General features: G+C 36.3%; 1 protein-coding gene and 2 pseudogenes across 2 annotated transcripts; all 3 read right to left on the reverse strand.

The window, feature by feature from the left end:
* Positions 1 to 1030: 1030 nt before the first annotated feature.
* On the reverse strand, positions 1031 to 3212 carry LOC125210570 (pentatricopeptide repeat-containing protein At2g03380, mitochondrial pseudogene; annotated as a pseudogene).
* A 10834-nt stretch (positions 3213 to 14046) lies between these two features.
* Positions 14047 to 14511, reverse strand: LOC148931254 (secreted RxLR effector protein 161 pseudogene; annotated as a pseudogene).
* Positions 14512 to 18404: 3893 nt separating this feature from the next.
* LOC125211286 (ARF guanine-nucleotide exchange factor GNOM-like) lies at positions 18405 to 24564 on the reverse strand. 2 transcript variants are annotated; one of them, XM_048111016.2, is made up of 3 exons: positions 24405 to 24564; positions 22680 to 23448; positions 18405 to 22229 (listed from the first exon to the last, which is right to left on the reverse strand). In XM_048111016.2, the coding sequence occupies exons 2-3, from the start codon at positions 23412 to 23414 to the stop codon at positions 18630 to 18632; spliced, it is 4335 nt and encodes a 1444-aa protein (XP_047966973.2). In that variant the 5' UTR covers positions 23415 to 23448; positions 24405 to 24564; the 3' UTR covers positions 18405 to 18629. The 2 variants fall into 2 exon arrangements, with proteins under 2 accessions (XP_047966973.2, XP_047966972.2); XM_048111015.2 differs by having other exon boundaries at positions 24401 to 24564.
* Positions 24565 to 24746: the final 182 nt, after the last annotated feature.

The raw sequence follows: 24746 nt of genomic DNA on the forward strand, positions 1-24746 counted from the left end.
CGGTGACCGGCGTGGCTGAGCAAGAACCTGTCGCGGTCTCTGCGGCGGCACGGACGAGCCCATGCTCGTATTCATGTCGCCGTTGGATCGCGTCGTTTGCTCCCACTAATCGACGTTCACGAGGCTGCTCCGGGACCGGAGGTCTTCACTGGCGGCGTGCACGAGCCCACGCTCGTCTGCGCGTCACCGGTTGATCGCCTCCCAAGCTCCCACTCAATTTGACATCCCTCTTCTGATTGCATATTGTGCGATTCGTCGGCGCTTGCGCCAATGAATCGCACATCTCGTGCGTTCTGATGCACTTTTTATTAGCACTAAAAATACCTGCAAGTGTACAGGGTAGATCTAGTATAGCTAACGGTCAGTACCGGGATATCGAACACGGGGAATATAATTGCAACTGACTATTATGTACTAAGCGTCAAATACTATCTAGAGAAACAAGAGAAGTTTTGGGTTTTTTAAAGTAAAACAATTTAAAAGCAATCAAACAACTAAATGCAATTAAATCACAAAGATAAAATATGAGAGATAAGAGAATTCAATGGATGTACGTTCACAGTTATGGTTATACAAATTCCAACTACAATAACCTAGCACAGTTTATACTTTGAAAGGACGAGTCACCTAGCTTATGCTCATGCGATGCAAACGTTGATTACAAGATTAGGGTTGTCAATCCTAACACGTAACTCCATAAAGCTCCTGAGACCCTTGAAAAGTCCTCACTCTCAATTAACAGTACCGTTTTAAGGGAAGCTAACTGTAGCGTCTACTAAGTGAATCTAACTCGCTAGAACTCTGTCACAGCTATGAAGCAAGCTATATTAAATCATATAAGATTGTGTAGCATATGGGTTTCAAACTGGGATACAACTATTTTATGCAAAAGTAGTACAGCATCAGAACTAAATGTTCTACACACACTTAAGCCCATACATAATGCTCCATTATCACAGCTTCAATTATTTGCTTAAGCAACATACCAAACTAAGTTATTTTTCAACACCCTATACCGCAACAAATCCTAGAAAGAATTGCATGAAATCGTAATACAAGAAGTACAGAAACAATCAACACTTGTGCATTTGTACTCCAAGAAATGAATAAATCCACATTTCCCCTAATATTTTGGTGCATGCTGATTGACTAGTATTGGCCATTTTAGATAATTTGATAAAATTATCCAAACAATGCAACAGATATTAGATGATGAAACACATCTTCTTCCAGAGACCGAAAGAGATAAATAAACGAATACAAATGTGTAGTTGATTCATGTTCTTTAACATCACCTCAACTTGAGCATAAACTGATCCACTTTCCTTGTATAAACCCTACTGTATAATTTACCAAACGATGCCACCCTCTGATCCTTATTTGAGTCGATACGAGCAATCCGACCTCCTTCCTCAATCCCCTTCTCTTCATCACAGCTCTATATTGACTCACCCGATCCCATCTTCCTCTTGAAGCATCTAAGTTCGCCACAAGCATATAATGCCCTGCATCGTCTGGATAAAGCTCAATCATCTTTCTCACAGCCAAGTCCCCAAGATCAAACCTTTCATGGATACTGCATCCGTGAAGAAAAGATCCGAGAATCGTGCAATCAGGCTGCACCGGCATTCCCTCAATGAACTCCCAAGCTTCCTCTAGGTTCCCAAACCGGGCCAACAAATCCCCCATGCATACATGTCGTGTGGAGGGAATAAAGTTGTATACGCGACACATTTGATCAAAGTAACTCCAGCCCTCTGTGATCATGGCGCTCCATGTGACTGTGTTCCTCTCCACCATCTCGTCAAAGACAGTGCGAGCAGACTCTGCATCGCCACATTTGGCATACAGATTTAGAAGTGCAGTGCCAACATAGACGTTGTTGAATGCCAAGAAGCCTTCTTTTATCGAGTAAGCATGTATCAAGAGCCAAATCTGATCTCTCCAAAGCTAGCCGAAGCAGATAAGACTGCCACCACGGTTACTGGATCAGGCCTAAAGCAATCTGTTCTCATCTGATTGTACAACCTCAGGGCTTCATATACCCGTTGTGAGAATAACCACTAACAATTGAGTTCCAAGAAACGACATCCTTTTCTACCATAGACTCAAACAGACTAACAGCATCCTTTATCCTACGACACTTTGCATACATGTCAACTAGAGCATTCATGACATATAAATCATCTTGTCCTAGTTTGACCCCTAAACTGTGAACTGATGAACCCAACGAGACATTGCCTGCCTGTGCACAAGCTGATAGCACACTCGATAAGGTAACCGAATTAGGACGAACATCTCCCCATTTCTTGTTGGTGAACAAATGCAAGGCTTCATCAGCGACCCCGTTTTGGGCATATCCCGTGATCATTGTTGTCCACGAAATAACATCAATGACACAAATCTCATCAAGGACGACCCGAGCATCCTTGACAGCCCCATATTTCACATACATATCGAGAAGGGAAGTAAATAAGTAGGAAGTCACCAAGATCCCATTTTTAATCACATTTCCATGCACCCATTTGCCTTGGTGCAAAGCCCCTAATCTCGCACAAGCTGTCACTATAATTCCTAAAGTGTAAGCATTTGCTTCCACCGAGCAATCCCTCATTCGGTTAAACAGTAGCAAGCCTTCTCTCTAGCAATTATTCTGCACGAAGCCCGCAATCATTGATGTCCAACACACCACATTCCTGTCCCAAATCCTTTCAAAAACCCTACGTAACAGTGCAGCTTCCTCCCTTCACCAAAATCACTCAGCTCACTACACGCCTTCAACACAATCGAGAACACAATGTTATCAACAACAAAGAATCTCCTCTGCATAAACTTATAGAATGCAATGACCTCTTCGTATGAATTATTCATAAAATACCATCTTATCATCACTTTACATGAAGCGATATCCGGTTCAGGAATTCCGTCGAACACCTGGCGGGCAGTCCTCACCTGCCCAAATAAACCGTACAAACCGATTAGTTTGCTGTTCAATAAAGGGTCCACCGATTCTCCGTTTACAATCAAAAGGGCGTGAGTCTGTTGAAGCAAAGACAGAGTCTGTTGGAGTTGTTCTATTTCAAGAAACATTTAATTTTTAATAGAACAACTAAAAAAGAAAAACATTTTATTTTTAATAAAAAACGAGATTTTTATCCGAGTGGGAATGTATCATTTTTAATAAAAAACGAGATTTTTATCCGAGTGGGAATGTATAACTTGACATTGTGCCAGCTTACTCGTATAACATTACAGCTCCCCCGTATAATTCATAATAGTATTCCCACTACCCATCTCTCTATTAATGCTGTAGAATTTACAGAGTGTGACTGACATAACATTTTAAATACATTATGAAATGATTTTTTTGATTTTGTTTTGTGGGTAATGCAAAAAGTATATTTCTATGTATATATCCAAGTGTCCAAATTTTAGCGGGGTAATGCAAAAAGTATATTTCTATGTATATATCCAAGTGTCCAAATTTTGACCATAGTTCATGGTTTTAGTGATCAATTTATAAGTGTCCAAATTTTGACGGGATAATGCAAAAAGTATATTTCTATGTATATATCCAAGTGTACAAATTTTGCCCAAATTTCATGGTTTTAGTGATCAATTTTTCTTATAAATGTTAAATTTTACTCATATCAATTAGAAGATATTTTATTTATTGTATGAATCAAAAGAAATGGCCAAACATAAATGATTATTTTAATATTTAAAGAAATAACCATGTCATTACAATATTTATGTTATTTTTTTTAATGCATTATGAAATGATTTTTTTGATTTTGTTTTATGGGTAATGCAAAAAGTATTCATGTATATATTTAAGTGTTCAAATTTTAACCAAAGTTCATGATTTTAGTGATCAATTTTCCTTATCAATGTTAAATTTTACTCATATCAATTAGAAGATATTATTTATTGTATGATTCAAAAGAAATGGCCAAACCTAAATGATTATTTTAATATTTAAAGAAATAACCATGTCATTACAATATTTGTGCGATACGATGCCTTCTCTATGTATAAAAAACAATTTCCTTTTAAAGATAAAACAACCCACTTATTCTATCGTAATGTGTAATGATAATATTAAGACGAGGGCCTTGGGAGATGGGCTTCTGACAGCTAGTGGGTTAAGGTTATCTCCTTAATAGGCTACTACGTACCCTGATTGAAATTAATAGACGAGCTTCGCTCACAGACTAGAACGGATCACACCTAGTAAGAAAAAATATTTTGTTTTGGTTCGCCCTTTTGTCACTTATGAAATAACGGACGGTATAACTTTAGGAACGCTTTTCCCTCCGGATTTGTATGAGGTCTGTCCAATGCTAGATGCAGAGGCGCATAATATATCGATATGGAACAGAAGCCCATCTCAAATTCGAACCCAAGAAGTCAACTTGCTCTCTCAAATTCTAACATTCCATGCCGCCCCCCACCCTTCGCCACCTCCACTTCCGCTCTTCGCCCTAGCTTGCTTCGTCAAATTGGTGCAAACTGCAAAGGTACGAAATTTAATTGCTTTAAACTCAGCGTTATGTTGTTGCAAAGGAGAAAACTCATTTTATTAACAATCATGATTAAATTATTATAAAAAACAATTGCTCATCTATAAGTATATAAAAGGGGAGTTTTGGAGATATTTACAAAACTGCCATTATGAATATTATAATAAAATAAAATGAAATAAAGACTTCATAATCATAAATTATTAGTAATTATATATAACATAAATTATTAGTAATTATATATAACTGCTATGTAGTTGGTTCAGTGGAGTAGTGGAGCACATGAAATCTTTCTATAAGTATTTTCTTTCATTTAATGTTGACGAAAAAGAAAAAACTACATTGAATACTTTTATGTAGTGCAATCGATTTGGTAGCTCAAAGATTATTCGGGGAGAAGGTTAGGTTTTTGCCTCTTTGTCTATGTGAAATGATTTCCAATTCATTCTCGGAGTTTGCTCATGCTTTGATTACTTTCCTCATTGTTTTCCTCTTCTTTGCTCTTCTCTGGTGAGCAGCCTCGAGATCACACATTAATGAGAATGAATTTCTTATGCACAATTCTCTGACTTGGTGTCTCCATAAACAAATTGGAATAGATTGTTTGGTATATGGACACGGAAAATTTCTAAAAACCAATTCTATTAATCAAAAGCGTGTTTCTTTCTTTGTGCTTGATTTGTGTATGGGGGCTCCGGGGAGAGAGCGGGTAGGGAAAGAGGAGATAATAAGCTAAGGCGGCGATTGACGACTATGAATGGAGATTTTTTTCTGGTAGATAATAAAAAGTATGAGAAGTGATTTATTTCAATGGATAAGAGCATCTCCAAGGGCAATTGAAAACATATTTTCCGGTATGATTAAGCCTTCAATAATAAATATTTATTGAAATTGCAATATACAATGTATAGTTGATTTTAATTTGAAATTCTTACGTGTGGTGGAGGCACATTGGCTGATGGAGAAGATGGTGCCAGAGTAGGACAAGAAAAGTGCAGGAGACGACCGATGAAGATCAAGGGTAGTCGAGATAGGTGGAGTCTAGGTGAAAAGTTTAAATATTATTTTTATTATGAAACATAATAGATGTAACAAGCGCTTGTGGATTTATGTGATATATTGGATTAATGTAATAAATTTATTTGTTTAATTTAATAAATTATATTTTTGAATTTGATGAAATATGAATGTAGATTATATTTTATTTATTTATTTAATATATAGTTCGCTATTGTAATTTTTTATGATTATTATATATTGTATATTAGGAGTACTAATTTCATATCGATGGTGTTTTGGTATTGAATTGCACTATGCATTGCTAGAATGGAATATCTTTTTGTAGTAAGTAGGTAGTATATATCAAAATATTTATGTTTAATACGCGTCTTTGTTGTTTTAATATTACTATAATTTTAAATATTATAATCATGCTCTGAACTTAAACTGCATAATTGGGTTTAAAATTTTACTTATATTACTCTAAATCGAAATTATAATTATTAATTGTGATTTAGTTTATTATATATATTTTTTTATTTTCACACTTATTATTATACCAACATTTCTATTTAATTAAATTGTTATTAGTATCAAACATATAAATTCTAAATTACAAAAATATTTCTATTTCCCGTGCATAGCACGGAGGAGATACTAGTTAAAATTAAAGAAGCAATGCATTTATGTTAGAATGGAAAGTTTATGATGCAATACAAGGAATGCATTTTTATTAAAGCAATTGCTCATGGAATTAAAGAAGTAAGCAATACTCATTAAATTGCGTGTGAGTGGAAATTGTGTATCTAAATAAAAAAATTGTTTATTAAATTAAATGTGATAACTGAAAAGTTGAAACTCTGCCAGCATATACATATATACATACGAATGTGGCAAAAGGAATAGAGTGAAATGTTTGATAAAGTGGGTAGAAGGGTATATTGGATTTATAATCATTAGAAGGGAAATATTAAGAAAATAAATTGGGTTGAAGGGTATGTTGGATTTATAATCATTAGAAGGGTAATAATAAGAACAATGAATGAGAATTAGAAAAAAAAAATTAAAACAATTTCTTATTTTGAAAAATTAACCCCTATTATCAAAAAATAAACCCCACCGCGGTTGACGGCTGTCTCTCTGAATCAGACATTACTCCTAATTTATATATGTTGTCTGCGAAATGAGCTAATTTCATTAAGGAATAGCTGTTCATTTGAAATGGTAGGTTCATGTTCACTAAGTAAATCATAAATTAATAGTAGTATTTATTTTAATGGTCATTGATTGGATAGATAAAGGATGACTTTTCATTTTGGATAGAATTTAAAAGGTTTAGAAAAACTTTTCTTTATAAATACACGTTTTTTTTTACTGTGGAATTATTTTTTAGTATGGTTCTCACTTTTTTTTTTTTCCATTTCTCGATGATAAATTGTACCATTAGAAAATGAGATAGAAGGGCCATGGACGAAGAGCGATGATATTGTTGGATTTTTGTGTAGCAATGTAGCATCATTTACCACTGTCATACTCCTGTTCATTTTACATATTTGAATTTAGTCATTTTCAGTATTTATACTATTATTAATTTGATTAGTACCCGTATATTGTTTAAGTTATTGGGATGAACTATTAGAGCATCATTAATGCAAGGGGCCTAGCCGCAAATCGTGAGTCCCGGCCCGGGTCATGCGTTAGACGGAGGAGAGTCACGGCCTGGGACGGTCCTAGGGCCGCAGTTGCGTCCCTGGGCCGCCCGCTCCCTGGGGTCCGGCCCGCCTGATACGCTCGCATTTTGCACTATTTTAAAACCATTTTGTGGTCCGTTTTTAATGTCAAAGTTGCATTACATGTCCATTATTTGCATATTTGATCTATTTTGGTATTTTGACATGTTTTGTGAGAAATGTGCATATTTGAGCATAAAAAGGGAGTAAAAACGCGAAGTAGAAAATCTGGAGCTTCTTCGGCGACCGCCGCAACACTTCCGGCGACCGCTGGAGCTTAGCGAAGACAAAGATACGCCCGACGATCGCCGGGAAGTGCGTGGCGACCGCCACAAAGAGTCAGAAGCTTCTGGACTACGCGCGGCGACCACCAGCCAAGGTGCGGCAGCCCGCCACAAAAAAGCGGCGCGCGACAGCTGTTTCAAACTCAATTTGCCGGTGATCCTGAAGTCCGATCAGGGCTTTCTACACACCATTAATCACCTCAATTGGAGTTCTTTGCAGAGAGTTATAGCGGTTCTACCAAAGTTGCGCAAAGCTGCCAGCTGCAGCCTAGACGGAAATTTAAAGAAGGAAAGAAGATATTACCTTGTGAAGCCAAATCTTTTCCTTCTACTATGGGGAACGAAATTTACATCTTTCCTAATGCTTGGAGGAAACTTATTACCAAATTTAAATCCTTCTCAAGCCCATATATACCCCATAACCTCATTCATAGAATTCAACCCTTCCATAGGCCCCAAAAGGGGAGCCTTCATGGCTCCCCCTTCATTCTCCAACCCTAATTCCTTCATCCATCATTCCATCACCATTCTTGGAGATTGAAGCAAGGCAAGAGGAGCATGGAGACTTCAAGATTCATTCTTGGGTTTTGTTTGTTTATTTCATGTCTCGTACTTTAATTATTGTTTTAGTTCATCTGTCTATGGATTGCTAAACAATAGAATTTTGAGTTTTGATAGTATTTGACTTTTATGTAGTTCTTTTTATGTTTAATGTTCAGAACTCGTTTCCACTTGATTTTTCTTGAACTTTTGTTCGACTAATTGACCGTTACCTTGATTATTGTCAATCTTTGATCGGTGATAGCTTTGATTGGTTTATCTTATATGTTCATACAATAATTGTGACATGAGTATTGATGCATGATAGGGAGAGATCGTGGTAAAACTTGAGTCGGATGAACGTAGAACTAATTAGAATAACTAAAGAGTTAGTGAAATCATTATCCTTGAAATTCCTCTATTTGCCTAATTCTATCTTCTTTGCTTTTATTGTTTTACGTTATCTCTAGTTTTATATGTTTCAAACTCAAATCTATGTTTCTCTAAATAGTATTTGACGTTTAGGACATGATAGCCAGTTGCAATTATATTCCCCGTGTTCGATATCCCGGTACTGACCTTTAGCTATACTAGATCTACCTTGTATACTTGCAGGTATTTTTAGTGCTAATAAAAAGTGCATCACCAGCTCAGGGTTAACGACACCCGTGCCGCAACGTGTGAGTCTCGGCCCGACGTTAGATGTCTTCGGGCAGGGCTGCAAGTCCCCTCGATTTTTAATTTTTTTTTAAAATTTTGTTTGCCTATTTATACACTTGTTGTGCTCCATTCTACCACTCTTCCACACAAACTCCATTTCTTTCCTCTTGTATTCCAATATTTCCGGCTTCTATAGATTAGTTTTATAAAAATTTTAGGATTTGTAATTTTTTTTCTAAGATTTGTAATTTTCAAATTTTCGACTGAACAATGATTTTTTCTGATTTTTATTGTTCAACGTATTCTATTTTACGAGTAAAATAGGTTGAAGTTGTGAATAGTGCAATTTAATAGTTGTGGCCCGGGTTGTGGCCTGCTGGGTTAGAGGAGTTGTGGCATGAGACTCAAATTTAGGGGAATGATGACGTGGAGGAGACTTGGGGCCTGAAATGGGGATGGGATTAATGATGCTCTTAGGCTATTCATCAAATTTAGGACTTTTCCGCATTATTGGCCCGCTATATTTTTGTTTATGTTACTAATTTATGTAACCATCATTTTGGATCACTTAAATCACACTTTTCTAATATATTGCTCTATATTATCACTATAATTTCACTCTCCAATAGTAACCATTAGAGTTTTCATATTTTTTTTCTATTGATTTTATGTATTATAAATAAATTTGGTAATAAAATCAATTTATGTAGTCACATATTTTAAATTTATGGACATTTGATTAGAATTGAGTGACAAATTTTTAATACTTCGGATAATTAATTAAATATGCATGCAACTGTCAAATCAATATATTCAAATTTTAATAGGTATTTTAAAGGTATATGCAGTTATTATTTTTATATTAAAAATATATCAAAATAACTAATTGAGCTATTTGATTCATGTAAATCACAACTAGCTAATATAAAATGCTAGTATTAAAATTCAAATAGTGTAATTTGAAGTCATTTTCTTTTAATTTTCAATGTGAAACAAGTTTCAAACCCCCCACACTCTCACTTTCTTGAGTGCCTTCATCACTTGCCGCCCATCACCTTTGCTTCTTAACCTACCTTCGACAGCTCTGATTTATTATCGTAGCTCAATTCAGCTTTTATCAAAGGATGGAGATAGACTTGCATGAAGTTAGAACTTGGTGCTTTTGAAATAAAGTTTGGCATCCCTGAACTTGCTCTACTATTTGGGGGAGGGCATGGGGCGGACCCACTTTAATACTTAACTTTTCAAAAAAAATCTCGTGAGGGAGTACCAAATATATGAACTTAAAAACTCTAAGTTAGGAGTGCACACGGTTCAAAAACCGCCTGTTCCAAACCGGGGCATGGGGCGGACCCACTTTAACACTTAACTTTTCAAAAAAAATCTCGTGAGGGATAACCAAATATATGAACTTATAAACTCTATGTTAGGTGTGCACACGGTTCAAAAACCGCCGGTTCCGGTTCGGAACCGACAGTTCACGGTTCAAAAAATTGTTGAACCTGAACCGGCCCGCCAAGGGTTTAGGCGGTTCCGGTTCCAGTTCAAAAAACCGTTGGTTCCGGCGACAGTTCAAAACCACCGGTTTCCGGCCAAATCCACCGGTTCCGGGCCGGTTCACCGGTTCACTTTTAATTTATTTTTTCTTATGAATTCTTTGAAACCATTCTTGATTTTCTCATTTATAGAGACATCATTGAATGTTTTATGTTAAATTTTCGATGTGGGACAATATGTGTTGAACTATTTTCTTTTATAAATACATGTTTAGAGAATTCATTCATCTTTTTCCAATGAGGGATACAAAACTTTCATTTGTCTTCTACTTTTCTTCATTTTTTGTATAATATATATAAACAAAATTATTATTTGAATATATTCAATATAGATAAAAATAAATATAAATAATTATTGAGAAATATGATTTGTATATTGAAAAATATTTATTTGTATAATAGTTATCGTTAGGTTTATACAATTTGTATAATAATTATTCTTTTAATGTGCATAATAGTATTTATTAGTTAACATATACATAAATTTAAATACAAGCAAATTGATATCGATAAAGAACTAACGAATAATAGTTCATGTAATAATATTTGTTGTTAAATTATAATAATAGAAGATAGAGTAGTAGGAGTAATATAGACAAAGAATGATGTGTTAGTCTTTCTTTCAATGTGGGATAAAAGTCATTATTTATAACTATATGATAGATGTGTCATCATTCTTTGTCTACATAATACTCTATCTTTTATTATTATTATTTAACAATAAATATTATTACATGAACTATTATTCGTTAGTTCTTTATTGATATCAATTTGCTTGTATTTAAATTTATGTATTATAAAAATCAATTTTTATAAAAAAATAATTCAAAATTAATTGAACCGTCGGTTTAACCGTTGAACCGGCAGTTCGGAACCGGCGGTTCTGGTTTCACATTTTGTTGAACTTGAACCGGCCCGCTAGAACCGCCGAACCGCCTGCCGGTTCCAGTTCCGGTTTGTGATCCGGTGGTTCCGAACCGCCGGTTAACCGGTGGTTCGGTTGTGGTTTGTGCATGCCTACTCTATGCAATACATACAAAATAATCCCCCCAAATCAGAGTGAAGTGTGTGAATCGGAGATTTCTCATTGCGCCGTTGGACTGCTTCAGCTGCTCCTCGCCTAGCATTCCCCCCAACATCCGTCAGCGGCGCTCGCTCTCTTCCCTCAAAGCCCTACTCTCCTACCCAGTACCTTAATGCTTCATTTTTCTCATTGAATTGTGAGAATTTGAGATTCAGAAATTCATTTTACTTTTCATGAATCAAATGTCCAGTTCCGATGCCTGATTTTAGGTATGCTCTTAAAAGTTTAGGGTTAGAATCCAAAATGACAAGAGAAACTTTATTAATATAAATGGCTGAAATAAGTAGCTCATGGTTGCTTGAAAGGTGGTCACAAGATAGTTTTGGGCACATTCTTGGTTGAACTATGGTTTGTGTAAGCTCACGTGTCCAATTTCAAATGCTCGTGTCATTCTTGAAAATGCTAAGTTCCTTGGTATGTTCCCTGTTCACTTTTGGCTCAAAATAACAGTAATTTCATTTTCGTTCTTTACTCGGCTTTTTTAGGCATGTACTCCAGAGGGTAACTTCATTTAAGTTTGGGATGGTCTTCTAACCATGATGAAATTAGTCATACATGTTTAAAGGATGGAGATTTTAGCTCTGTTTTAATTATAGCCTTGACTTTGCTAATTTATCCTCTGAATGTCTTGTCCTCTTCTGGCTCTCCATTCACTCCAATAGATAATTTCTTGTTTTTTTAAATAGCAAATTTCTATGCTGCTATCCTTTTCCCCATCTTAAATTTCAGAGATTGGTATAGCTTAAGCTTAATAACACAATATCCGAGTCTCATATGATTGAAACGGTAACCGCCCCCATTTTTGTATTATGATGTTATTGAAGAAGCTTATGGTTGTATTTATGGACTGATTCATCTCAAATCTATGGAGATGATTAGTAGTATTTATTTTCTAAAACTTTTCCACTTCCACTTCCCTTAATTATTACTATAAGAAAAATAAAAATCTTTTTACTTTATAACTTTATTAAAATATTCTCTATGACATTTTTGTTATTATCACCAAAACTCCCCTTTTATAGATGTATAGATCGCAAATGTTATCATGCGTAGGATGTTGAGCATGTATGATGTAGGAGAAAAAGATAGTGATGCTTTTGTTGATGAATCTCAAAATTCATTGGGGCGGCAGTCTTATCCAATTCATATGTGTTAGGTATTCTTGTATTCATCTAATGAGCGCAACGGAAATAGCATACAAGAATAACAGATCTAGATTCATAATCATATTGCAAGTTGAGCATGTAAAACACAACGGAAATAAATCTTACTTGTTGTGTCGTTATCTTCCATTGATTGTACGAATCCTGCAAGATGAATCTACCACTATCGAGGTCCACGTGTATCTGATCCGATGCAGGAACAATTCCTCGGTACAATCGTTCTATATAGAAAGCTAGGAAATCTCTTGTTGAACGTTATAGATTCTTGCGTCGCTTTCTCTCTTAGAGAATTAGGTTTTCTATATCTTTTTTTCTCTATAATAGAGCATATATATAATAGAATAATTGTAACATTGGGCCAAGCCCAATAGAATTATTTCCTATTAATCTAATCTAGTACATTTTCTTTCAATCTCCCACTTGGACTAGCATTAGATATAATACGCAGCTCTAACTTTGTACCCTTGAATCAACAATACACTGAAAGTGTGGCCCTTTAGGCCCCATTATCGACGACAATCAAACCGAAGTCTGAACAAAACTCCTAGACTGCGTTGGCAGCATAGCTCGATATATGAAGGACGTTTACGTGAATTCGGTAAACAAGCCTTTACACAAAGTTTATAGTAATATCCTTTCATTATGAACCACCCGATTGAGCCTAAGATTTGTCAAGTGTCATCCAAATAGCTCAATCACTTTATCTCATCTTTATTAAATGACCCATTCGATCATATTCAATTACTTTAATCGAATATATCTTTGCATTGGCCAATGACTTAGTGGTCAAGTAATATAGAGAATTTTAGTGTTCTCTCGAAATTCTAATCGAGGAATGAATCTCATTCTTGGCTCAACTACCATTTTCATTTATCTTATGATGTACCCAACACAAGTCTGTGTCTTAATCCTCCGAGGGGAGGCAAAACGTTGTACAAGGTCAAAGCACACCACTCAACAAATAAAATGTGTAATCACCTCAGATCCCAGGACTATTACATACTTCATGCACTAATAAACTGCAAACACTTAACAAAACAGTTTAATAGTAGGGTATACCAATATTCTCCAAAGTATACCATGTCTCCATCACGAGTATCAAATATCTCATAGTTGTGAGAACAACTACATTCTCGAAGAATGTGATGCAAACCCCATGCTAACCTATAACATATCATCAATATCTCATTCTTAATGATCATTGGTTAGGGCTATTTTAGAATTATACTATATCATTAATGTCTCATCCCATTAACGACAGTCATAATTCAAGGGAACAAATATTTAGAATAAATACAAACATTTTAACAATCATCAGTGGGTACTCTTTCTAATTTTATGTCGTCTCTTTCAATTATTTCTCTGATCAGATGATATCTTCTAGGAACATGCTTGTTCCTGTTCCTAGCTCTGGGTTCTTTTGCTTGCGCAACAGCACCAGTGTTGTCACAGTACAAAGGTATTGCTCTGCTGGCACACGGAACGACACCCAATTCCTTAACGAACTCTAACAAAGCAACAACTTCTTTTGCAGCCCAGATGCAGCAATATACTCGGCTTCGGTGGTGGAATAGGCAGTTGTACCTTGTTTGGAACTATTCCAGCTCACTGCTCCACCATTGAGGATAAAAACATATCCAGACTGAGACTTATAGTCGTCATTGTCTGTTTGGAAACTAGCATCAGTATACCCTGTAACTGATAACTCTGGTTGTCCACCATAGACTAAGAAATATTCTTTAGTCCTTCTAAGGTACTTAAGAATAGTCTTAACAGTTTTCCAATGTTCCTCACCGGGATTTTGCTGAAATCTGCCTGTCGTGCTAAGCGCATAGGCCACATCTAGCCTAGTAGATATCATGTCATACATAATAGATCCTATATCCGAAGCATATGGGATCATTTTCATGTTGTTTCTTTCTTTGTCATTAGAAGGACAATCTTTCTTTGATGATACAATGCCATGTCCCATAGGAAGACTCTGAAGAAGTAAAGAGCGCGGCTTTGAAGTGGGCGAAAGCTAATTTTTTGGGTAGCAATGAACATAATCTCATAGCGCCTTGAATTTCATAACAGTTTTTTCCCTTTTACTTTAGCATTTCTTTTACATCTCCAGCCACGCTGTCGAAGAGAAGAAGATTTGGGTATGCTATTCCTTTCATTTTTGGATTGGAATCGCGGCTGATGTGGAATGGGCCGCCAAAAAAGAGCGGCTTCGCATGGTAGATTTATCTTAAAATGAAGAGTGAACTAAAAAAAATGTTTCCTGGACTAAGGGTTAATTAAATTTTTTTTAATATTTTTAAATTAAAATTTAAAATTTAATTTTATAAAATTAAATCTAATATTGAAATAAAGAAACAAAGTGAAGAATGACAAAAGAGAAGAAGAATGATAATTTTGAATAATATCAGATTTAGTACATAACTAAAATAATATCAGATTTAAAATATTAAAAGTGTAAACAGACCAAATTGCCCAAATCCCCAAAATCCCCCAAAAGGGTATTTTCGACCGAAAACAGTGAAAATGTACTATTTTCGAGATAAATTCTTAGTCTAGGAATATCTGACGATATTTTTAAAGTCCAGGGACTATGGATGAAATAAATCTATAATCCAGAGACCATTTTTGTAGTTCACTCTAAAATGAATCTTGATGGTTTGGTTGCATAATATTTTTAATTTCTACATGTTTGAAAGACTAGTCTCCTAATATTAGATCTACTTTGTATTTTTTATAGATCTCTTAGTTTGTCCTAAAAAAAATGACACAATTCTATTTTTGGAAATCTCTTCAATTAATATATTCAATCACTTTTTCTCTTTATAATTAAATATTCAACTTTCTTTATCTCTCCATTTAATACTCACATTCACCTTTTCTCTCTCAAATTAAACACATTAATTAATAAACTGATTACTATATTTTCATTAAGTCTACTATGAATCTAACTCCAAAAAAAGTCTAGATCGATAATTTGCTATCTCCATTTTCCAAATATCACTATGTGAAAAAGATAATATGATTGATTCCTAATTTAACATTAGCGTGTAAGAATGATAACTTCACCAAACGAAACCGAGATGACAACAAATGTGACATAAAATAGGCAACTTCTTCAACGGGCTTGCTTGACCCACCGTGCTCATCACAGCTTAACCTGCACATTTTAAAACATATGCAAGCAGGGCTAGGGATGTAGTGCAATCCGTAACCCGTGGGTTGGCCCGAATAGCTCGTTAAATTTATAGGGTTAGAGTTGAAAATATATAGCCCAATAAAATTACAATCTGATTAGCCCGCACCGATTAACCCGCAACCCGTTAGGGCCAGACCCGAAAACCGGATGGGCTAGCCCGAAAACATGATAAAAGTTACATTGTTCTATTTATTTGACTCCTAATTCGTCACTTTATGGATTATTTTTATTAAATAGATAACTAGAAAAATAACTTTCAATTTTACATTAAATATATAAATTATATATTAAATTTTTATCAATATAATAATAGATAAATAAATTAGAAACTTCAAAATCACTAAAAAATATTTAAATTTCTAAAACATGGGTTAAATTATATTTCAATTTTCTCAAAATATGTTTATATTTCATTTTGCACAAATCTCAAGTTTTAATATTTGATCATGTTTATGTTTGAGTTTAAGCATATATCTCAAATTATCAAATTTATCATAGTTAAATGTTTTGCATTTTATAAATATAACTGATTTTCATCATTATTTATTGGATTGTTCACATGTTAATTTTATCAGCAGCAACCTGATGAACCCGTTGGGCTAGCCCAAAACCCGAGTTTTTAGGGTCAGGGTTGAAATTTTATAACCCGAAAAAAATCACAACCCGACTAACCCGTGCCCGATTTACCCGCAACCCGATAAGGTTGGCCCGAAATCCGCTGGGTTGACCCGATTGACATCCCTATGCAAGGCTGAGTACTTGAGATACTTCGTGAACACATGCAAAAAAATTTATTTTGTGTGTTAAGTGGAAAGAGAAAATAGTTTATTTATTTTATTATGAGAGATAACTTTTTAGCAAAAAATGAAATGTACTCCCTTCGTTCCATAGTAATAGAGTCATTTTGCCATTTTGGTACGTTCCATAGTAATAGAGTCATTTCCCTTTTTAGTAAAAATCAACACATTTTTCCACACCTACTTTACTCTCCCTTATTTTTTTTCTCTCTTCATCTCTCTACCTTTTTTCTTTTTCCACTTTATTCTCCCTTTACTTAACTCACCTAACACAATTTTTCTTAATCTCCGTGCCGAAAAGAAACGCCTCCATTACTATGGAACGGAGGGAGTACATCTTTTGTGGAACTAAAACAGAAAGTATGGCATCTATTATGCTACAAAGGAAGTATCATGTCTGCCATTTCTGCGTGAGCTCGGGGTTTTAATTAAAATGCTTGAGTCACTAAAACCTTTTCAGTTTTTTCATTTTTTCGGTTATATATAATATATTAAATTAATAGAATATATATGTATAAATAATATTATATTTAAAATATAATTCGTTTTTTGGGTTTTTTGGTTTTTTTTTTTTCGCCTGAACTGAAATAACAATTTTTTTTATTTTTAAAATCGAAACCGGAAAACCGAAAAACTCTAACTGAATTTCAAAATTACGGTTTGTTTCAGTTCGGATATTCAGTTTTCGTGTTTTTTTGTTCACCCCTAAATTAGGGGATTTAATTAATTGCGTTGCATTATTAAAACTTAATTTCTCTTTATATAATTGCTTCATAAGCTTGGAGATTTAAAATGCCTTCTTCATCTCCCTCTTTTACGATTATCTATAATGTCCTTGCATGCATGAATTATAAATTTTAAACTAAGATTTCGATCAATGTTGTGAGATTGTGACGACATACGATTAGTTATTTCTCTCTAAGCAAATGATTTTTTTCATATTTTTTTTTTCTTAAACTGTTCTATGATTAGTCTACTGTCCATGTCATGAATTAAATTTTGTGATATTTGCGATTTTTATCTTTTCAATTCCATTTGGTTCAATATTTTTACAATTCAATGTACTAGTAAAATTGCAATTTATAGGTGATATGCACACATTGTGCAATCACACAATTCTTTTATCTCAATAGTTGAATATCACTCAAATCGATAACTCGTCTCACTATGTGCTTGTTACATTGATATGTGCTTCTTATCCAAGTTTCAAACAAAGTGTTGCACATTAGCGAAAAATATGTTTGATAAAATTCAAGACTATCATTAAAGTTTGAAAGAAAAACCTAACACTCTCAAAAGTTCATATATTTACTGAAGAATTACCTTCTATTAAATCAATGTCGTTTTAATGATTGAATTTTTTTTTTCACATAAGGGACCCATGACCCATCAGCTTTAATCTCCATAAAATTTCTAATTACTGATAATATCAAAAAAAGTATAGAGTTGATAAATAAAAATTAAGAAAAAATAAGAAAATTATCAATAATCCCGTATAGTGAAATACTCCAACACTTTAGTTAGTTGTTTTTTCGCCCAAAAAGAAATACTACTTTCGTCCAAAAAAAATAGACTAATTTTATCATTTTGGATTGTCCACCAAATATAGACCAATTCTAACTACATAAAGTTTTAAATGAATACTAACACATTATTCTAACTACACATTATTCTAAACGTGGATCCTACAATCCCACTAACACTACTTTCGCCACTTTTTCCCTCCCTCCCTCTCTCATACTTTATCAATTGTGCATTAAAATCCACGTCATTTACAACTTTGTCTAATTTTTAGTTAGTTGTTTTCAAAGAGTAATAAACGAGCAAATGGGCATGCAAAGATGTTTGATTTGACGACAGTCTAGATTCCAGAAAGTGTGACAGTTCAAATAAAACTTAGAATTTCACATTCTGTACAATGCAAAAAAACTTCCTACTAAGAGAAGACCAAAATCAAGCCCAATTGTGCCTTTATCGGAAACATTTAACCTACCGGCCTAAGTCTAAATGATACAATTGTGGTAGATTTCACTCCGAAAAATGAACATCAGAATAAACACAATATGGTAGCTACCAATGTCATCTACCTGTCTAGGCAGAACCCATCTCGCCTTCATTAGATTGCAATGACTCTGAATCTTGATTCGGGAACACCTCCGACTGCAGAGATGGAAATGCCTTGTTCACGTGCAACCATGTCTGCTCCCACACGTTGTCTCCCCCGAGGGTACTAGTGGGGACGAGCACCCCCTTCATCTTCATGACGAGCAATGTGTTCTTGAGAAGTTCTGGGACCAGCTCCTGAACCTTCTCTCCCCTTTTAACCTTGAGTTTCATGTACTTCTCCATCCGGCCAATCACATTGCGCCACAGCTTGCAGAAGCTCGACAGTTGTGAGAGCTCCTGGAGCAAATGTAACAACACTTTCGTGAGCAGTTTCAAGGCAAGAACGAGCGTTCCTTCTATGTTCCGGTATTCTTTTTGAGTTTGAGGGTTCCCTTGAGCAATTTCAGCCAAGTCATCAAGCATTGTGAATATCACCATTTCGAAGCACTGTGGCCAGAAGCCAATAGGAAGGCAAATCTCGTCAACTCCAGTCAGGCACGTTTGCAATGATAGGAGAGCGTGGTTTCTAACTTCTTCCCTCTGGTCCAGACAAACCTTCCTCAATCCTTGGACAAGCCTCAGCCACATCTCACCGATGTCCTGACACAATTTTGATGCTTCTGATTCGGACATAGCTTCCCTAGCATCTTGGGCCCAATGTACCAAACAAGAAACGGATCCTGCCATGAGATCCACAGCATGGACCGATCTATCAGTCTGTCCAATGCGAGATTCTGCAAACTGCCTAGCTGCATCCACACAAAGTACGAAATTAGCCGGGGCTAGGTGGGCTCCATCAGCCATTATGAATGAGAGGGCTTCGAATCCAGATTCAGAAGCATCAGGGTGTCTGGCTGTGATAGAAAGTAAAGAAGCAATGGTTCGCCAGCCCATTGGAGATCGGATGTGAGTAGCATTTGCTTTGACCAAGCGGCTGACCTCCTGTGTTATCTGCTCACAGTATTGGTCGGCAACTCGAGCATCAAGCTTCAGAACCAGTTGTAGTGATCTCAGAAGTTCATCAGCGAGATTCTCCTTGTATGGAAGCAGTCGCTGGCAAATGCGAAGAAGTCCAAAAACTGCCTTCTCAACCAAGGCACAAGCCACTACAGTTGACTGAACTATACCTGCTATGTGATCATAAACACCTGGCCAGAGAAGCCCAATTCGGTCACGGTTGTTCAAAGTAATTGCAATCAGCAGTTCCAGACAGAACACTGCAGTGTCCTCATCCTCGGGCGAGGAATTTCCCTTCTGCGGTCGTCCAGCAGCCCATATAAGAGCCCGTGCAAGCTGCAATAAGGAATCAGCTTGCAAGAACTTGCTCTCAGTAAAGATGCTATCAATATGGCACTTCTGGATCGTCTGAAGCGTCCGTTGATGAGCAGCCAGTTGTTGTTCAGTGGGCTGAGACCTTGGCTCTTCAGTATCAAGAGACAGAAGCTGGCTGAATCGACCCATAAGGCCTGAGGACCTCCTTGGTGTACCAATCGTTTGCATATGAGCGGAAGACAGTGAGTTTGTAAGAGGCTTCCCATGTCCTGGATCAGATGACATTTCCGTATCATCTGCTGCATCACTGGCCACACGAGCAGGCAGAAGGCCAAGCTTGTGCAATCTTAAGATGCAATCCAGAATATTTCTCCAACCAGTACGCACAAAATCTCCATACCTATTTGCAATAGTGAAAACTGTAACCGTGGCCATTCTAGCTTTTGCATCATCACCAAAGGCCAGAACAGGTTCCTCTACAGATGAGGGGTTCAGGAGTGTTGTGAACTTACATAGAGACACAACAAGGTCATCCAAAACATCTTCAAGATGATGACAGGCAGATATCTTAGCGACAGCCAAGAATCCATCTATACATGTTTGGTAAACATCCTCATATTCTGCATGATCAAATACCACAGAGATAGCAGCAATTGTTGGACCAGACATGATTGCAAACATATCATGGTCAAGGTAGGTTCTGGAATCTGCAACTATGAATGGAGGGGTTTTTTTGGACTTGTGCATCAAATCAATCCATCTGCTAGGAGTCATTTCAGCAAAACCTGCTCCTTGTTCAGGTGTGGTGCGGATCTCATTCTTGCAGATGGAGTAATAGAGCTCAGAGAGGAACTCACGAGGTAGGTCACTGCCTCCATTGATGTGCCTGTTATTCTTTATAAAATCTTCTTCTGACATCTTTTTCTTCACCTGTACGTTATGCTGATCGGTATTAAGCATGATGATCGAATAAGACAGCAAGAGGGCAGCATCCTTATTAGCTAAAATTAGAGGTGATTGCTCATAGTATCTCCCAGAAAATGCCTCTAGCACCCTTTGTATCTTCTGAGATTCCCCAGGCAGCCGAAAAGTCTCCAGAAAGAGCCTTAATGCAGTATCAAGGTTCATGTCTTGAAAATCAAATGTTCCTGCAAATTCATGGAGAACTTGGACACAAAAGTCATCGTGATTCCCAAGAAAATCTCCAACGAGATTTTTATCTAGTCCAGCTGTATAGCGGAAAAAGCAAGCTACACTCTGTGGATCAAGTTTGTCGGGCAACAGATGTGTTCCTTGGAGAAATTCTAGCCCTTTCTTTGGATCCCGATTGAAGTGATCAGCTCCGATCATCAATCTTCTTTTTATGTACCTCCTTCGGCGAACAAAAGGGACCCAATAATCAGGATCACTATAATTGTCGCATTTCACCATCCAGAACGGTGTATACTCCTCAAGATTTACAGGATTTGATTCAGAACCAGCTGATACATTGCCAATCCTCTCAGCCATTCCCTGGATCACTGCAATTAGACCATCTAGGGCAAGAATATGCATGCTGGAGAGAGGGCAATTCACTGGAAACGCACTCTTTGACAACAAATTAGCAAGTTCTTCGAACATGTTGCCGCACATTATATCACAATCTAAATTTGCATACATTTCTACCATGAAGGTTTTTTGCCTACAGAAATCAACTAGTGCCTCCATTACAACCTCCTGCTGCTGGTATGAAGCTCCATATCGGCTTTGTGCAAGTCTCAAAATCACACATGCGAAGAACGCTTCAAGCTGAAGTTTCAGCTCAGTGCGCAAATGCTGATATACATTAAGAACAATGCTACAGACCATAGAAAGAATCAAGGGACTCATTGACAGCCCAAACTGCATAAGGTTACGAAATAACTCATCCTGTATCAAACTCAACAATCTGGGATGCTGTCGTATAGCTGGGCCACCTAATTCAATTGTCGAGTTAATCAAACCTAATGCGAATAGAGGCACATCTTCGTCAAATGATATCGAATTTTCTCTCAGACCCATCCCTGTATGCTCAGCGACATTAAGCAACGAACAAAGAAAATGAAAAATTTCAACCATGCAGGGTACACCATATGGTTCTGTCATTAAATGCAAATCATATGGAACTACATCCTTCCCATTGTCACCCCTGGCACTATTCTCATCCATCATACTGTTCACATGGCCAGATGCAGAACTCAAAACTCCAGTGGAGAGTCGACCATCATACTCAGAATTTCCACTGCCATTTTCTGCTTTACCGATGAAACTGTAATCAGGATCATGTGCAACAGCCTGTTACAAAATAACATGGAAGGTTCCAAATGTAATGAGAAAACAGAACAAATAAAGCATCAGTGATCAATCCCCACGAAGACCAACACATATAAATAGTGCTAATTGAGCGACAAGCATCACAATTAGATACAGCACCGACGCACTCTGAAGTTAGCAAATTAGAGAGAACATTATCAGCCTATCCAACAAAATTTTATCCAGTGGGACAGTGTCCCTTATAACTCCAATTGCATCAGTCTTATCTTTCTTTTTGTCCAAGTGACACCCACATGAATATAATAGACCAGAAAACAACATTTGAGGTGCTCAACCTTGATTAAACTGGGATTTCAAAATCTCTGACTTCAGGATATAAACATAACTATTAAAAATCAATCACAAGCTATCGACCGTTCTGGTTCCTCTCCAGTGTTAACAATCAAATGAAAGATTGAAGAAAATTACTACCTCATTTTTTATAGAACTGCCTCCCTTAACTATTGACCGTTCTGTATTGTCAACATCTGGAAGGTGCGAAAAAATGCATCTAATAAGTTCATGCATTGTATGACGAGCTATCCTCTGCAAGAGTTCTCCTTTTGCACCAGCTTGATGTACTGCCCGGAAACAGGTGTTCACAATGGTACACACATGTTGATTGCTCAACATCACTGATGCTTTACTTTTCATGCAAGCCAATAGAACCTGAAGTATCTTTGTTAATACAACCTCTTCAGATGTAGGGTCAGTTACCTCGAATCTACAGCTCGTAACTGCATCAACTACCAGATGCATGGCATCATCAACATTGACTGTATTTTTATCCAGTACATCAAGAGTCAAAATCTTGTACACGGATGACAATGCAACACCAGTAACTGGAGCCCCTGTTTCATCTGACCGAATCACATCAAGAAATGGCTGGAGATACAAGGAAGGATTGACTGATCGCCAGTCATGTTGCCATGAAAACACTTGTCTTCTCAAGTTTTTAAGAGACTGAATGAGAGAGTGCTCCAACTGATCTTCACCGGATACATAACGACCTCCCCATCTCACATTCCTTCTCATGACTGCCAGTACTGCTCCAATCTCTGAATTAATCATAGATCCCATCGTAGCCTTAGTGGAAGAGGTAGCCTCACAGTCCTCTGGTTCCTCTTCAATTGCATTAATACTAGATTGTAACCTTAAACGTCCCATTACTAACAGAAAGTTTCACCTTTCAACAAGTAATCTGATCAAGTAAAAGAAAACGTGATTGAAACTGAATTAGGATATTCAGCAGACCAAGAATGCCATCTCTTCAGAAATACAAGAATTGTGATATTTGAAAAGCAATATAAGGCTATAAACAAAGGCTTAAAAATATATCTTCCTTGCCCGTATATAGCATATGAGTTTAAAACTGGGATACAACTTTTTTATGCAAAAGTAGTACAGCATCAGAAGTAAATGTTCTACCCACACCTAATCCCATACATAATGCTCCATTATCACAGCTTCAATTATTGCTTAAGCAACATACCAAACTAAGTTATTTTTCAACACCCTATACCGCAACTAATCCTAGAGAGAATTGCAGGAAATCATAATACAGGAAGTGCAGCAACAATCAAAACTTGTGCATTTGAATCCAAGAAATGAATAAATCCACATTTCCCCTAATATTTTGGTGCATGCTGATTGACTAGTATTGGCCATTTTAGATAATTTGATAAAATTATTCCAAACAATGCAACAGATGTTAGTTGGAACTTGGTGATCCACGCCTATCAACTCCACTACACTGAAGCACCAAAATTCTAAGCATCTGAAACCATTTTACAAGTTGAAATTCAGCAGTCAAATGGTGGTCCACGCCCTCCAAAGTATTGCTATTGCTAATTGCATCGAATCGAATCATAAACAACATTTTAACCGCTAATATTAGCTATTGTAGATACACTTCCCTCCATCGATTGAGGAATCACCGATCGCAAAATCACTCACATTCCATGATAAACGTCAATATTACTAACTCTTACTTAAATCCAAACAATATAGAGAGCAGTGACAAACGTAAGTAAGGTTTGACATCTTAATTCCCGTAATGAAACATAAATTCTTCAATAAATGTGATACTCAAACCAGAGTTCCTAATTCCTAATAAAGCAGAAAATCAAAGAAATGATTGTGCGTATACTCACGTACAGAAGAGTAGTGCAGAGTAGATCCGAGGCTTCGACGGCGGAAATCTTGGTTTCCGGCGGCGATATTTGAGGAAGTGAACCGCCGGTGGATTTCTGTTGACAAAATTATGAAGACGGAAAATTAGAGAGGAAAAAGGCGGAGATAAGAAATTAAAAAAAAAATTTAAAAATGGGAAAAGGTGAGTGAAAAGAGAAAGCTTGTTTTTGGTACAAACGACGCCGTTCCTTCTAGAAAACTCTGTTGTCACCTCCTTATTTGGGACATAAATATTTAAATTTGAAAGTTTGAATATTTAACTGATATTTCATCGAAACGTAAATGTGAAAAAAGGTGGAAAATTGA

Source organism: Salvia hispanica, chromosome 3 (genome assembly GCF_029641045.1).
Source record: "Salvia hispanica isolate PSC_SH4W2 chromosome 3, Shi_PSC_v1, whole genome shotgun sequence".
Lineage (NCBI taxonomy): Eukaryota > Viridiplantae > Streptophyta > Magnoliopsida > Lamiales > Lamiaceae > Salvia > Salvia hispanica.